Raw genomic sequence first — 11,961 nt, 5'->3', positions numbered from 1 at the left:
AGATGATTGCTGACGACACAACGCTTTACAACATCAGGGTCCAGAAGAACAGCTGTAAAGGATGTTCTTAACCATCTCAAATTAACTGTTCAGATACTTGGAACCTCCGAATTAATGCCTCAAAATGGAAATATGCCTAGTGGTAAGAAATCATGACGGCTCAGGTGTATACATAACAAACGATTGCACACCATTTCCGCAATGCACAAAGGTATGCAGCAAAGCTATATGACCAGCCTGAGGATTATGAAGAGAACCTTCAAACACATTGACAAGGAGAGCTTCCAAATCTTGTAAAGGGTTGTTTTACAATCAGGGTACATTTCGGCTGAACACCACATTCTGGCCTTATTGAAAAATTAGATATAATTCTATGGAAAAGCGATCATGCCCAATTATTGGCCACTACTAGTTCTACCTACAACTGCGAAAAAACTGTTTGAAAAGCTCAATAAATGACAAAAATGTGTATATATGTGTCATTTTGGGGTAAAATTGCTGTCTCGTTTCAATTTTGGTAATATTTGAGCAGGTTATTCAATGACATTAAGAACATTGAAGCATTACTGAGAATTCAGAAGTAACTATTGAAATATGTTTGATCAAATTCTAAAACCTTGTAAAATTGCAACAATTTTATAAATTGTGACTTTGGATTGAAATCAGGTGGTATATTCCGTCAAAAAATGTCCTTTCCGAATTCTGCGTGTTAAGGCATAGTTAAAATTGAGCCAAGGGGGAAAAAAAAAGTTCTTAAAATACACTCATACATATCCTACAAACTTATTATATACACATATTCCATACCCGCTCAGTTTCCAAGTATCACAGGTTTCAATATTGAAGGTTTGAATTCCGTCAAAATGTGTCCTCTCCGAAAAATGTAACATTTGCACATTATTCCTAAAGAAGATGTATGATTTAAACTCCTAGGTATGTTATTAGTAGTACTAACATTGTTCTATCATAATGCATCATGCAAGTTTCATTCACCTCCATTCCCATAATGAATTATGTATGTCAAACAAATTGTCCTCTCCGAATTACAAACAATGAATAACCAATAGTTACACTTGAAGTTAAAATATGCAGAGGTGTTTAATGATATTAACTTTATTTTGATATGTGCATGTTATACACTGTATCCTATCACATTCACATAATCATGTAGGGGTTAGTGGCATTTTAATGCTTTCCCAATTTTTTTTTGCACATTAAATTTGACACAAGTCCTTATTTCTCTTAAAATTATCAATTAACTTGATCTCAGTTTGTTTTCCTGAAGCACCAGTCATGCCAGTACTCTCCCTAATTGTTCCTTATGTCCAACTACTGCAATGAGTATGAACTAGTCCATCAGTTGCCTACCATCAGTACAGTGTCCTATTATGTCGGAGAGGACACTAATTTTGACACATTCACATGGGCAATCCCAAGCCAAAGTGAACATGACTCAAAAAAATAAAAATTACCTCTATATATTTCTTATTATTCCAAACACATGTAAGGTTCAAGTTTAAAACTTTTTTTGACATTTGCCTAACATTTTGTTTATAAAAAATTTGTTTCTTTATAGAGTGTATTTTTTAAGTGGAAAGATCCTGTTCATCTTCGATATTTTCCAAATGAGCCTATTTAATTAATAATTGGGCACTTTTCTTTTAAATTTGACACATTTTATATCTATGAAATATGGTCTTCAAGAAATATCAATCACATTTTAATTAACCCCAGTTCATTTTTTCTTTTCAATTGTGTTTTCATTGCATGGTGTAGCACGAGTTACTGAAAGTTGCATTTGTTTTATTTATTTACAAAATGTTTGCAATTTAATTGATGCCACTAAAAATATTTATCTTCTGTAGTAGTGCCTTGAGTAAAAATAAGGAATTGAAATTTAAAAAAAAAACACTATCCACCATAAGGCTTAAAAAAAATTGTTTGATTGGCGTAACCCAACCTACCCTAAAATTAGGCCTGACCCTAACTTTTTTATTTTTTTTTGCACAAAAAAATAATAAAACTTAAAAAAATAAATAAAAATAAATACATTAAAAAAAAAAGAAGAAAAAAAGTTTTAAAGCCTTTATCAAACGAAATTTATAGCTGAAAAAGTAAAAAAAAAAAAAAAAGAATCCCGACCTACCTACCCTAATTTTTTTTTTATGTTACGCCAATCAAAGAATTTTTTTTAGGCCTAATGCCCATTATAAACTGTAGCACCAGTTTAACTAGTTCACTACCCCCTGTAAGGGTGATTACCACTGAGGGCTCTCTTCTGCATGAATATGTAATACCTCAAGGCATGTGACAGGCATGTGGAACCCCCAAAGCACACCTGCATAGTACACTTGACCCCAAGAACTTGACATTAGCTTTGACCACATGCTTTGACACATGTGGAAAGTGATGTGCTGCATTTGAGCAGGGAAGTGCAGTGGGGAATTCCAGCTCTTACAATCCAAGAAAAAAAAGGTAAATTTACTGTTTTATACTTTTATAATGATAAAGCATAATTATGCAATTATTCTTTAGTGTAAATAGCAATGAATGTTTAGTAAATTGTTTTTAAAAATGTCATGTCATGTATGGTATATTTTAAAGAGTAGGCCTACATGTTATATAATACACCACATGGTTTAAGTTTTCATGGTATGAAAATTGTCATTATTTATTATTATTATCTATTTTCATCATTATTAGTAGTACTATTTATTACTATTATTTACAATCATTATTATTTTATTATTATTTTAAAATACATTGTTATTATTATTTATCTGTTTTCATTATTTTTACTAGTATTTATTATTATTTATACTATTATTATATTGTTTAATATTATTATTATTATTATTTTAAATAATATTATTATTATTATTTTTATTATGATTAATATTGATATTTTATCAATATCCCCATTTATTATTTATGATTATTATTAATTTTATATTGATATCCTAATTATTTTTTTATTAATATCTAGGTTTATTCATTATAATTATGATTTTGTTAATTATTATAATAATAATAATATTATTATTACTATTTTAATATCTCCATTAGTATAATGATTATAAATATTTTTTTATTAATAATCCTGTACAAATATTTTATGCTTTAAGTTAAATAATTATACGTCCTATTTTTAATTACAGAAAAATGGCACTGACTCCATCAGAGAAGCAGAAACGCTATCGAGAAAAGAAGGAACATATTATCATTTACCATTCCATTTGATTGTATTTTACAGATCACAATAGATAGAGAATGCACTATCTTATACTGCACTGAAACACCTATCACCGCTTGTGCATGCCACTTTTGCTCATCTACTGTATTTGTTCCATTAACCGCCCATGCCCCTATAAGCACCCACCAATGCAACTACACATTTGTCAAACAGAACCATGCATCTATTGTATAAAATCCATATTCTGGGTCATTTTAAACATATGCAATTATGTAAACAATATAAAAGATAAGCACCCACCCAAAATGACTTCAGTGTTTTAAGCGGCCTGGGTGTTTAATGGAATGAATATGTTACGCATGCAACCAGCAAGATCCTTTCATCATCTACTATCCATACTCAAAGTCAAATCCACCCTTAACATGCATGTTTCTTGGTGCTAGTTCTGCTGATTATTGCAACACAAAGTGTGCAAGAGTCTATGGTAGAAATGTTACTTTCATGCTCACAATAGAGCAAGATGAGCAAGAAATGTCCATTTGTAAGGGACCGGTCGTTATTTACGGCAGGGGGGGTAATGGGCGTTTTGGAAAAATATCGACAAAAATTTCGCGTTCCCCCTCGCGTCCGCTCAAAATTTTGGATTCCCCCTTGTTTTCCCGAATTTCTCCATTTAAAACTTAACATTCCCCCTCCTGGTTCAACGAAAAATTTCACGTTCCCCCCTCAAGACCCAAAAAAAATTCGGATTCTTCCCTCAAAATGCCCATTACCCCCCTGTCGTAAATAACGATCACTCCCTAACCACAGATCCATGTACACTTGATGGTTCATTAATAATATATCCATTTCATTTCCATCATTTCAGACCCTTGCTTTTCCACCTGCTTTTGCTAGTCTGCTAAAGTCATACACCGCACTGACTAAAATGGCACAACACTAACTAAAATGGCACAACATCTTATAGTAAGCTTTCCCTGGAACATTAGAAGTCGGAACGGTACAAAAGTCAAAAGTAAATCTACTTTGTATCGTGAGAAACTAAGGAATAACAATCCTGACCGTTACAAAGAAAGATTGGCTAAAGACCGTGAAAGAAAAAAGGCTGCCTATAAGAGCATATATGATTTGAGTGACGATGAGGCAGATGAGAAACGTGAGTACTGGAAAGCAGCCAAGAAATCTCAAAGAAAGTCCAAGAAGTCAGACCAAGTCAATCAAGCAAATGAAGAACAAAATGTTGGCCCACCCAAAAAAAAAAATAAAACTTATGACTGCAGATGAAAAAAAACAATACAACAGGCAAAAGCAGCAACAAAGCAGGGAGAGAAGGTCAAAACAAAAGAAAACCTCAGACAAAATGAAAGATTTGGCTAGAAAGAAAATGTCTCCTGAACGTGATGCAAATGAGAGTACTGCAAGGAAAAAAGGAAAAAGCCGGGCAACAATATTCAGGCATGCCAAGAACATCCAAGACCAAGTCCCACAATCACCAGAAACCTTTTCTAAAGTTATCGACAAAGTCATTACCAATGCTACTCCCAAGAAGGCAGAAGAACTCGAGAAACGAGGGGTGAAAAGAAACCTGGATGATTCACTGACTCAGTCTATGAAAGAAAAAGTGAAGGAAATGCGAACACAGAAGATGACTGAAGAAAAGCGGAAGCAGTACAAGATCTTGGCCACTGCAGCGTGTAACGCAACAGTCAAATATCCAAAAGTGAGAAAGAGAGTAGCACAACTCCTGGGCATAGGAGGGAAGGTTTACAGAAAGAAGCAAATTAGCCGTAAAACAAGAAAAGATGTCATACCTGAATCCACAAAGGACATTGTCCAAAACTACTGGAAGAGCACCAGAGTCTCCAGAGAAGTGCCACTAAAAAAACGAGTTAAAAGGGGGCAACCACCGTTCCTCTTGGAGTGTTCATATACGGAAGCTTTTCGCAGATTCCGCTCAAACCATCCAAATATATCTATCGGCTACTGCAAATTTATTTCACTGAAACCCAAGAATGTCATGCTCATGAAGGCAATGGAACGCATGGTATGTTGCTGTATCAAATGCGAAAATGTGAAGCTGAAAGTACTTGCACTCAACAAAGAAGTAAAAAAGATGAAACAAACAGATGATGTCCCCATCAAGAACATGGATGACTTGGCTGCTGGAACTGTTTGCCCTCCTGTGAATGGTCAACTCAGCATGAAGTGCTTGAAGAGAGAGTGCACCCACTGTGGTGTGGATGCTGTCAAGCAGCACTATTTGCCTTTGGTACAAGCACAACAGGAGATCCATGGTGTAACATTTGATGAGTGGAAGACCACAACTCAGGAGATAACTGTTAATGTTAGATCAAAGGGCGCAGCAGGAAGCAGGGAGAATAGAACAGTGAAACGCCTGAAGCGAGTTACTTCCACTAAGCCAGTGGATATGGTGATTGATCTCTTGATGGCAGATATGAAGACATACCCTGGTCACAAGTTCCGAGCAGATTGGCAGAAGAACCAGTTCGATGAAGTGAAGACCAACATGCCCCCTCGTTCAGCAGTAATAGTGATTGACTTTGCTATGAACTACACATGTTTTCTCCAGGATGAAGTTCAATCCTATCATTGGGCACCACCTCAAGTGACAATCCACCCATGTTATACTTACATTAATTTGTCAGAGAAAGTTTCTGCACCTACACACACGGAGGCAATTATCATGATCTCTTCTGATCTGCAACATGATGCAGCTGCTGTTGCTAAATTTATGAGTCTATGCAGTGAGCATTTGAAGAAATGCTATCCAGGGATCACTCATATGTTTCAGTTCAGTGACTGTGCTGCATCCCAGTATAGGTGTTGCACCAGCTTTGCTGACATATCCTTCAGTCAGGAAGACCTAGGTCTTCAGGTGCAACGACACTACTTTGAAAGTTCACATGGGAAATCCCCAGCAGATGGACAGGGAGCAGTCATCAAAAGAGCAGCCACCATTGCTGTAACCCGTCGGGAGGCTCAGATACGGTCAGCTGAGGAATTTTACCAATTCTGTCAGGAGAAGCTTACTGATGTTGGCCAGGGAGTGTACCCATCACGTCAAAGGGAATACGCAGATGCCAAGAGAACATTCATGTTTGTCAAGTCTGAAGACATCAACCACAACCGTCCAGAGAGACAAGTCAAACCAGTTGTTGGCACAATGACCATTCATTGTGTTAAAGCTTCTGGACCTCCATACAAGATTCAGACACGTGAGCTCAGTTGTGTCTGTGACCACTGTCTTCATGGTGTAGGAGATGAATGCATCAATGCTAATACTGTGGGAGTTTGGAAAAATGTACAACTAACTCCAAAGGGTATCCTTTTCTATTGTGATATTTTTTATTGTTTGATGCCTGTAAATAATGCCTGTAAAGAACACCTTTTAATATGTTCCTGATACATTCTTCTTTTACACCAGAATCACACATAAAATACAATGTAATTTATATCATGTTTATTGTGAACTGTTACACTTTTACTTAACCATGAATCACATGTAGTCCAGAGACAATTGTCAACCACTCCAGATGAAGATCATGCCACAGATGATGCAGTAGATGATGATATTGATACTGATGTGATGCAAGCTGAGCAGACATCCCAGGATATTGGTAAGGCACATTGTACATTTCAGTCTATTGAACATGTATGGTGGGTGATTCTCCTATTTTTTGTTGATCTACTTAGAACACGTTTCATTTCAATTTCTACAGGTCTAAATTTTACATTAAATGAGCATGTCCCTCTCAAACTTCTTAAATAACCTGCCCTTAAATACATACACATTTTGCAATATGTGCCAATTTAACTTCCCACATGTTTATCATATTTTTTCAATCTTAGGTAGCAAAGTTGAAGTGGTACTACCATGGACAAAGGCAGATTAGGTTGTTGTGAATTACGGGGGCAAATAATATCCGGGAGTAGTTGACCTAATCATTTACACAGAAACATTTGGGCTATTTCACAATCAGGGTACACATTTGAAAATCACCATTTATAAAGTTAATCATGTTGTGGAAATTTTCTTTTGCAGATGCACAACCTGTTGACATGAGTAATGATGAACCCAACCAGCCAGGACCTAGTAAAGACAACCAAGTGTCAGATGATGAAGACTGCATGGACATCAAAGTTGGAGAATTTGTTGCTGTTAAATTCCCAAAAAGGTCGCACCTTGTGGTGTACATGGCAATGGTAAAATTAGTTTGTTCCTTTTTGTGAACCAAATCAAGTTACCATCTGTTTGGATGGAGAATTATCATTTTGTAACACAGATAAAGCAATTTTTTTAATTTGTGTAGCACATTTCTGCATGCATGCATTTTAAATGGGCAAATACTATTGCATAGCCTAAAACAAAATATGAAAATTACTGATATTGACAACAGCGTTTGTGTTTTCTCTGCTTTCTTCTTTTACTTATAGGTTATGGACAAAGGTAATGCTGCTGACCAGGTTGTTTTAAAGTTCATGCAGAAAACCCAAAAGGAAAGGTGTTACTCTTGGCCAGATGACAAAGTGGACCATTCAGATCGTAGGTTCACGCATCCAGTGGAGGACTTGATCTGCAAGTTAGAACCCCCAGACTTTGAAATTAGCCAACGACAAGTGGTCTACAAATTCAACTCCCAAGACATGTTGAAAGTTCAGAGGCACCTGCATGGTGAAGCGGTGGTTTTTAAGTGAAACTTTAAGCTCATATTTGGATAGTGGACAGTGGATAGTTAAAGTAGGCTTAGTATTTGTAGAAACGTGTTCTTTTTTAAAAAGAGTAATACTCTTGTGTGCTCTTAATACGTTTGTGTTGTGTATTACAGTTGCTACCACAGAAGATGGCACTTCCAGTCACAAGCAACTTGTTTAATGTAATACTGTACAAAAAGGTACAAAGAATGGGATCATGGTAAGTTCAAGCACTGCTGGACCCTCTTCTGCTGTGCAAGGGCTTAAGTGACAAAGAAAGTACCATACTTCTCTGAAAGCATTTGCAAGAATATTGTGTTTAATATTGTAAAAACTGTTGCTATGGAAGCACCACTGAAATGGTTTAGGCAGGTCCTTTGTTTATATGTGTTTGAATTGACCATGTTAAAGATGTGTGATTACAATGTTTGTTTCACACAATATTACATGTATTTGTTCCAAGTTTCCGAAGTTTTAGTGTTGAATTGAAACAAAAAAAAGTGAAAGTAATAGCATGATATCGAGGGTTGAGGGCAAGAAGATCCTATCTGCAATAGCTGCCTGTGTCATATTTTTAGATTGTGTATGTACAATATAACAGTCTAATGCAGAAATTATCCAAATGTCTATGGGGCAACTATTGCAGATACATGTAGGACCTTCTGGCCCTAAACCCTTGATGTTATTCATTATAAAAAAGAGCATGAAACCATTAATTTTTCATGTCAAAAAAAAAAGTCTTCTCCGAATTCTTGTTATATTGGACATTAAAAGGTAAAAACAACATTATATTTGAAGATTGTATTCTAAAAGCAATTAAGCTCATAACCAAGCCCATGATATGTCATAGCTATCATGTGAAAACATGGACACTGTCTTCTAAAGCAACTTATGAGTTATACTGTTCCAGTATTGTGCATAACTATATTATCACTGGTAACTGATTTGCTTTTAAAGATCTTGTAAAAATGATAATGATAAAGCAATATGTTTTAAATAACTTCAGGTATTATTGGTTTCATCAATCAATGTGAAAAAAATCAATCACAGAAACTTTAATGTACATTTTGTACCTTCTATCAATACGTCAAAAAAAATGTCTTCTCCGAATTCTTGGTATGGTGGGCAGTAAAAGGTAAAACAGCATTTTTTTTGAAAAGTTGTATTCTAAAAGCACTTAATGCTCATAACTATGCCCATGATATGTCATTGCTATCATGTGAAAACATGTACACAGTCTCCTAAAGCATCTTTTGAGTTTACTGTCGCAGTATTGGACATATAAATATTATCACTGGTAACTGTTTTGCTTTTGAAGATCTTAAAAAAATGATAATGATAAAGGTATATGTTTTAAATAACTTCAGATATTATTGGTTTCAACAATCACTGTGTAAAATCAATCACAGAAGCTTTTTGTATCTTACTACCTATATGTCAAAAATATGTCCTTTCCGACAATAAGTTGTCCTCTCCGACTCATTATTTTGACATCATATATCTAGGCTATCTGTGGACTTAGTGTTGTGAAAATTGACATGTAAAAGCACTATACCTATGTTTATGTGGAAATAAGAAAAGAATTTGTATAACTGATCTGTGTCATTCAGCACACACAACTTCATGTACTCATGTCACCACTTTTAGCTACAGAGAGATTGCAATTTCATTTTACATGAATAAAAATGTTATAAACTTATAAAAACTTAGTTGTATTTTCATTTCACATTGTCCATGTACCAAACCATGTTATCCAAATCCACCAAAAAGAGTAGTATAATTTATTTTTGTTGCAGAATTATAAAATATGACCATGCCCAATATTTTAACATCATAAATTTGATTCAGCCATAAAATTTTAAGTTGGATACTTGACGCTCTAAAATTTCACAGATCTTTTATTTGACTTGTCCGCAACACAAAAATGGGTAAATTAAGGAAAAACAAAAAACTTTTTTTTTGACCCCCAGTGAGACAAATGGTGTACCCTGATTGTAAAACAACCCTATAAGGCAATCTTGTGTAAGGTATTCATTCGTCCACATGTAGAATACTGAACCCCTGCCATCAGTTAAATACATCAAAGCTATTGAGAAAATCCAGAGAAGAGCTACCAATTGGTTCCAAGCCTGAGGGAGAAGCCCTACCAAGCAAGACTTGAAGAAATGAACCTGGATATCAGGCGCCTGAGAGGTGAACTGATCGAGGTCTTCAAAATTCTGAACAGGCTATAGAGTAGAAGATATCTATTACCAGATCAGCTTTTCATCATATCTCAGAACGCAGGCACTGGGGTTACAATTTCAAACTAATTAAGAAGCAGCTGAACATGCAGATTGCAGAGTTCTGGATTTGATGAAGTTCTTCTCCCAACGAGTCAGGGTAGAATAGGATGTAGAAGCAAAAATAGCTTAGCCAGGAATTTATTGTGGGGACCAACTTTTTGCCCCATTTGTCAATTTTTTGTCCAATTTAATGATACTTTCCTGTTTACCGTCCTCATTTCATCACTATTATACTTAGTTAATGTGAAACAACAAACCCAGGCATGGAACAAATATATGACCAGCACACTGGAAGGGAAATTGATATGGGGGTACTCAAATTCTTAAACCTATAATTAATCCCCTCAATTCTGTAATTAAGTGTTTTTTTAAACACGTAAAAGTGTTAACCTTGGTGCGCAAAGGCTATAATTTTAAAAGAAAAACTTTGGCATATAGCCTACACTGAGCACATGCTTAGCATTACCTCCCTGCGAAGCTTTTGTATCATTTTGCCGTTTTGTTGCACTCGCCTTCTCCAGTTTCCCCAGACCTTCTTCGCCAAAAGTTTTAAGTCTTCTTTGGACATGTTGGGAAGATAATCAGGATTACTTGAAGTCGGAGGCAATGGTGTTCCATAAACAGCGGTTCTACATCTTCTACATATTTTCGGAAGATCTGTAGTTCCAGCCCGCGTCGCTGGTCTATTTGGTAAGGATCGCAATATCCCGGATTCGCCAGCCGATTTTGACCGCTCTCGACGCATAATTGTTGAACGATTACTGTCCCCTGAAGCTTGACTTAAATCTGAAACTGTCCTTCGTGGTGGACAACCGCCGTTATTCATCATGATCTCAACTGGCTCAATTATAAAAACACTTCAACATCATAGATATTCATACATCTTCAAAATGTCTGATTTCACGGTGGAACTAGGCGTTGGCCATGATGATTCTGATACTATCAGACGCGTAAACGCTACAGATTTTGCGTTTATTTCTACGAATCTGTAGGCACGCCATGAGGCACGCGCTTCAAAAAGCGCGCGACTGCACATCATGTCGAAAGCGCAGTCGCAGCGCAGGCTCATGTGTGGATAAACTGGATCCTTCAGTCTTTGACAATGACAACTACTGTACGTGCACAACACATAACTGTTGATGGATATTTCCAAATGAATTTTCTTTCCCGAGTTTCCTTTCTGTTGACCCCTAACAGTAAAATTATTCTCGAGTGGCTCGAGGAGTGTCTGTCTCATTTGATCTTTATCTGTAAATCTATTTCTCGCTTTCCTTTTCATAGATTTTTGGCTCCATCGTTTTCTTTGAGCCATATCCCATTAGGCCGGACCCTAAGGTGTCTCCGCACGGAGATGTATGATGCCGATGATCCATCCTTAGGGATGCATAGTCTACTGATGGTGTTCCGTGGATCATCCTTACCAGTCAATGAAGGCTATAACTTATAACTAAAGTATAAGGTCTAAAACATGTGCACGGCATGCAAGAGGTGTTGCAAGAACAGTGGGTTTCAAAAATTTTACGTTACTACCGCCTGCCGTCAACCACCCTAAATCTTTGGACTTCAAATTACTTTGATCATTTTTTAAAAGAAATATGATATTTAAATCATTGTGAATAAACTATCACATCCCTTTTTAAAAGGATTTTTTATTTTATAGTCGAGAGTGATTTGAAAACGTTCACTTTCCTCAAGCACGGCATGGAAAAATGTGGATTTTATGAAGACATGGGTGTATTTGGGCCAATATATTATCCCCCTTCATTTTAG

At 36.0% G+C, this 11,961-nt stretch overlaps 2 protein-coding genes across 2 annotated transcripts; both read left to right on the top strand.

Annotated features, from left to right (window-relative positions):
* Window positions 1–5,677: 5,677 nt before the first annotated feature.
* Window positions 5,678–6,625, top strand: LOC140166787 (uncharacterized). Its single transcript, XM_072190280.1, has one exon. It carries the CDS (start codon window positions 5,721–5,723, stop codon window positions 6,615–6,617), a length of 897 nt encoding a protein of 298 aa, XP_072046381.1. The 5' UTR covers window positions 5,678–5,720; the 3' UTR covers window positions 6,618–6,625.
* A 103-nt stretch (window positions 6,626–6,728) lies between these two features.
* On the top strand, window positions 6,729–7,909 carry LOC140162611 (uncharacterized). The gene is made up of 3 exons (XM_072185882.1): window positions 6,729–6,831; window positions 7,257–7,417; window positions 7,649–7,909. The coding sequence occupies exons 1-3, from the start codon at window positions 6,801–6,803 to the stop codon at window positions 7,907–7,909; spliced, it is 453 nt and encodes a 150-aa protein (XP_072041983.1). The 5' UTR covers window positions 6,729–6,800.
* Window positions 7,910–11,961: the final 4,052 nt, after the last annotated feature.

The sequence above is a fragment of the Amphiura filiformis genome, chromosome 1 (genome assembly GCF_039555335.1).
Source record: "Amphiura filiformis chromosome 1, Afil_fr2py, whole genome shotgun sequence".
Lineage (NCBI taxonomy): Eukaryota > Metazoa > Echinodermata > Ophiuroidea > Amphilepidida > Amphiuridae > Amphiura > Amphiura filiformis.
The sequence above is the reverse complement of the archived record's forward strand: the minus strand, read 5'-3'. Positions and strand labels throughout refer to the sequence as shown.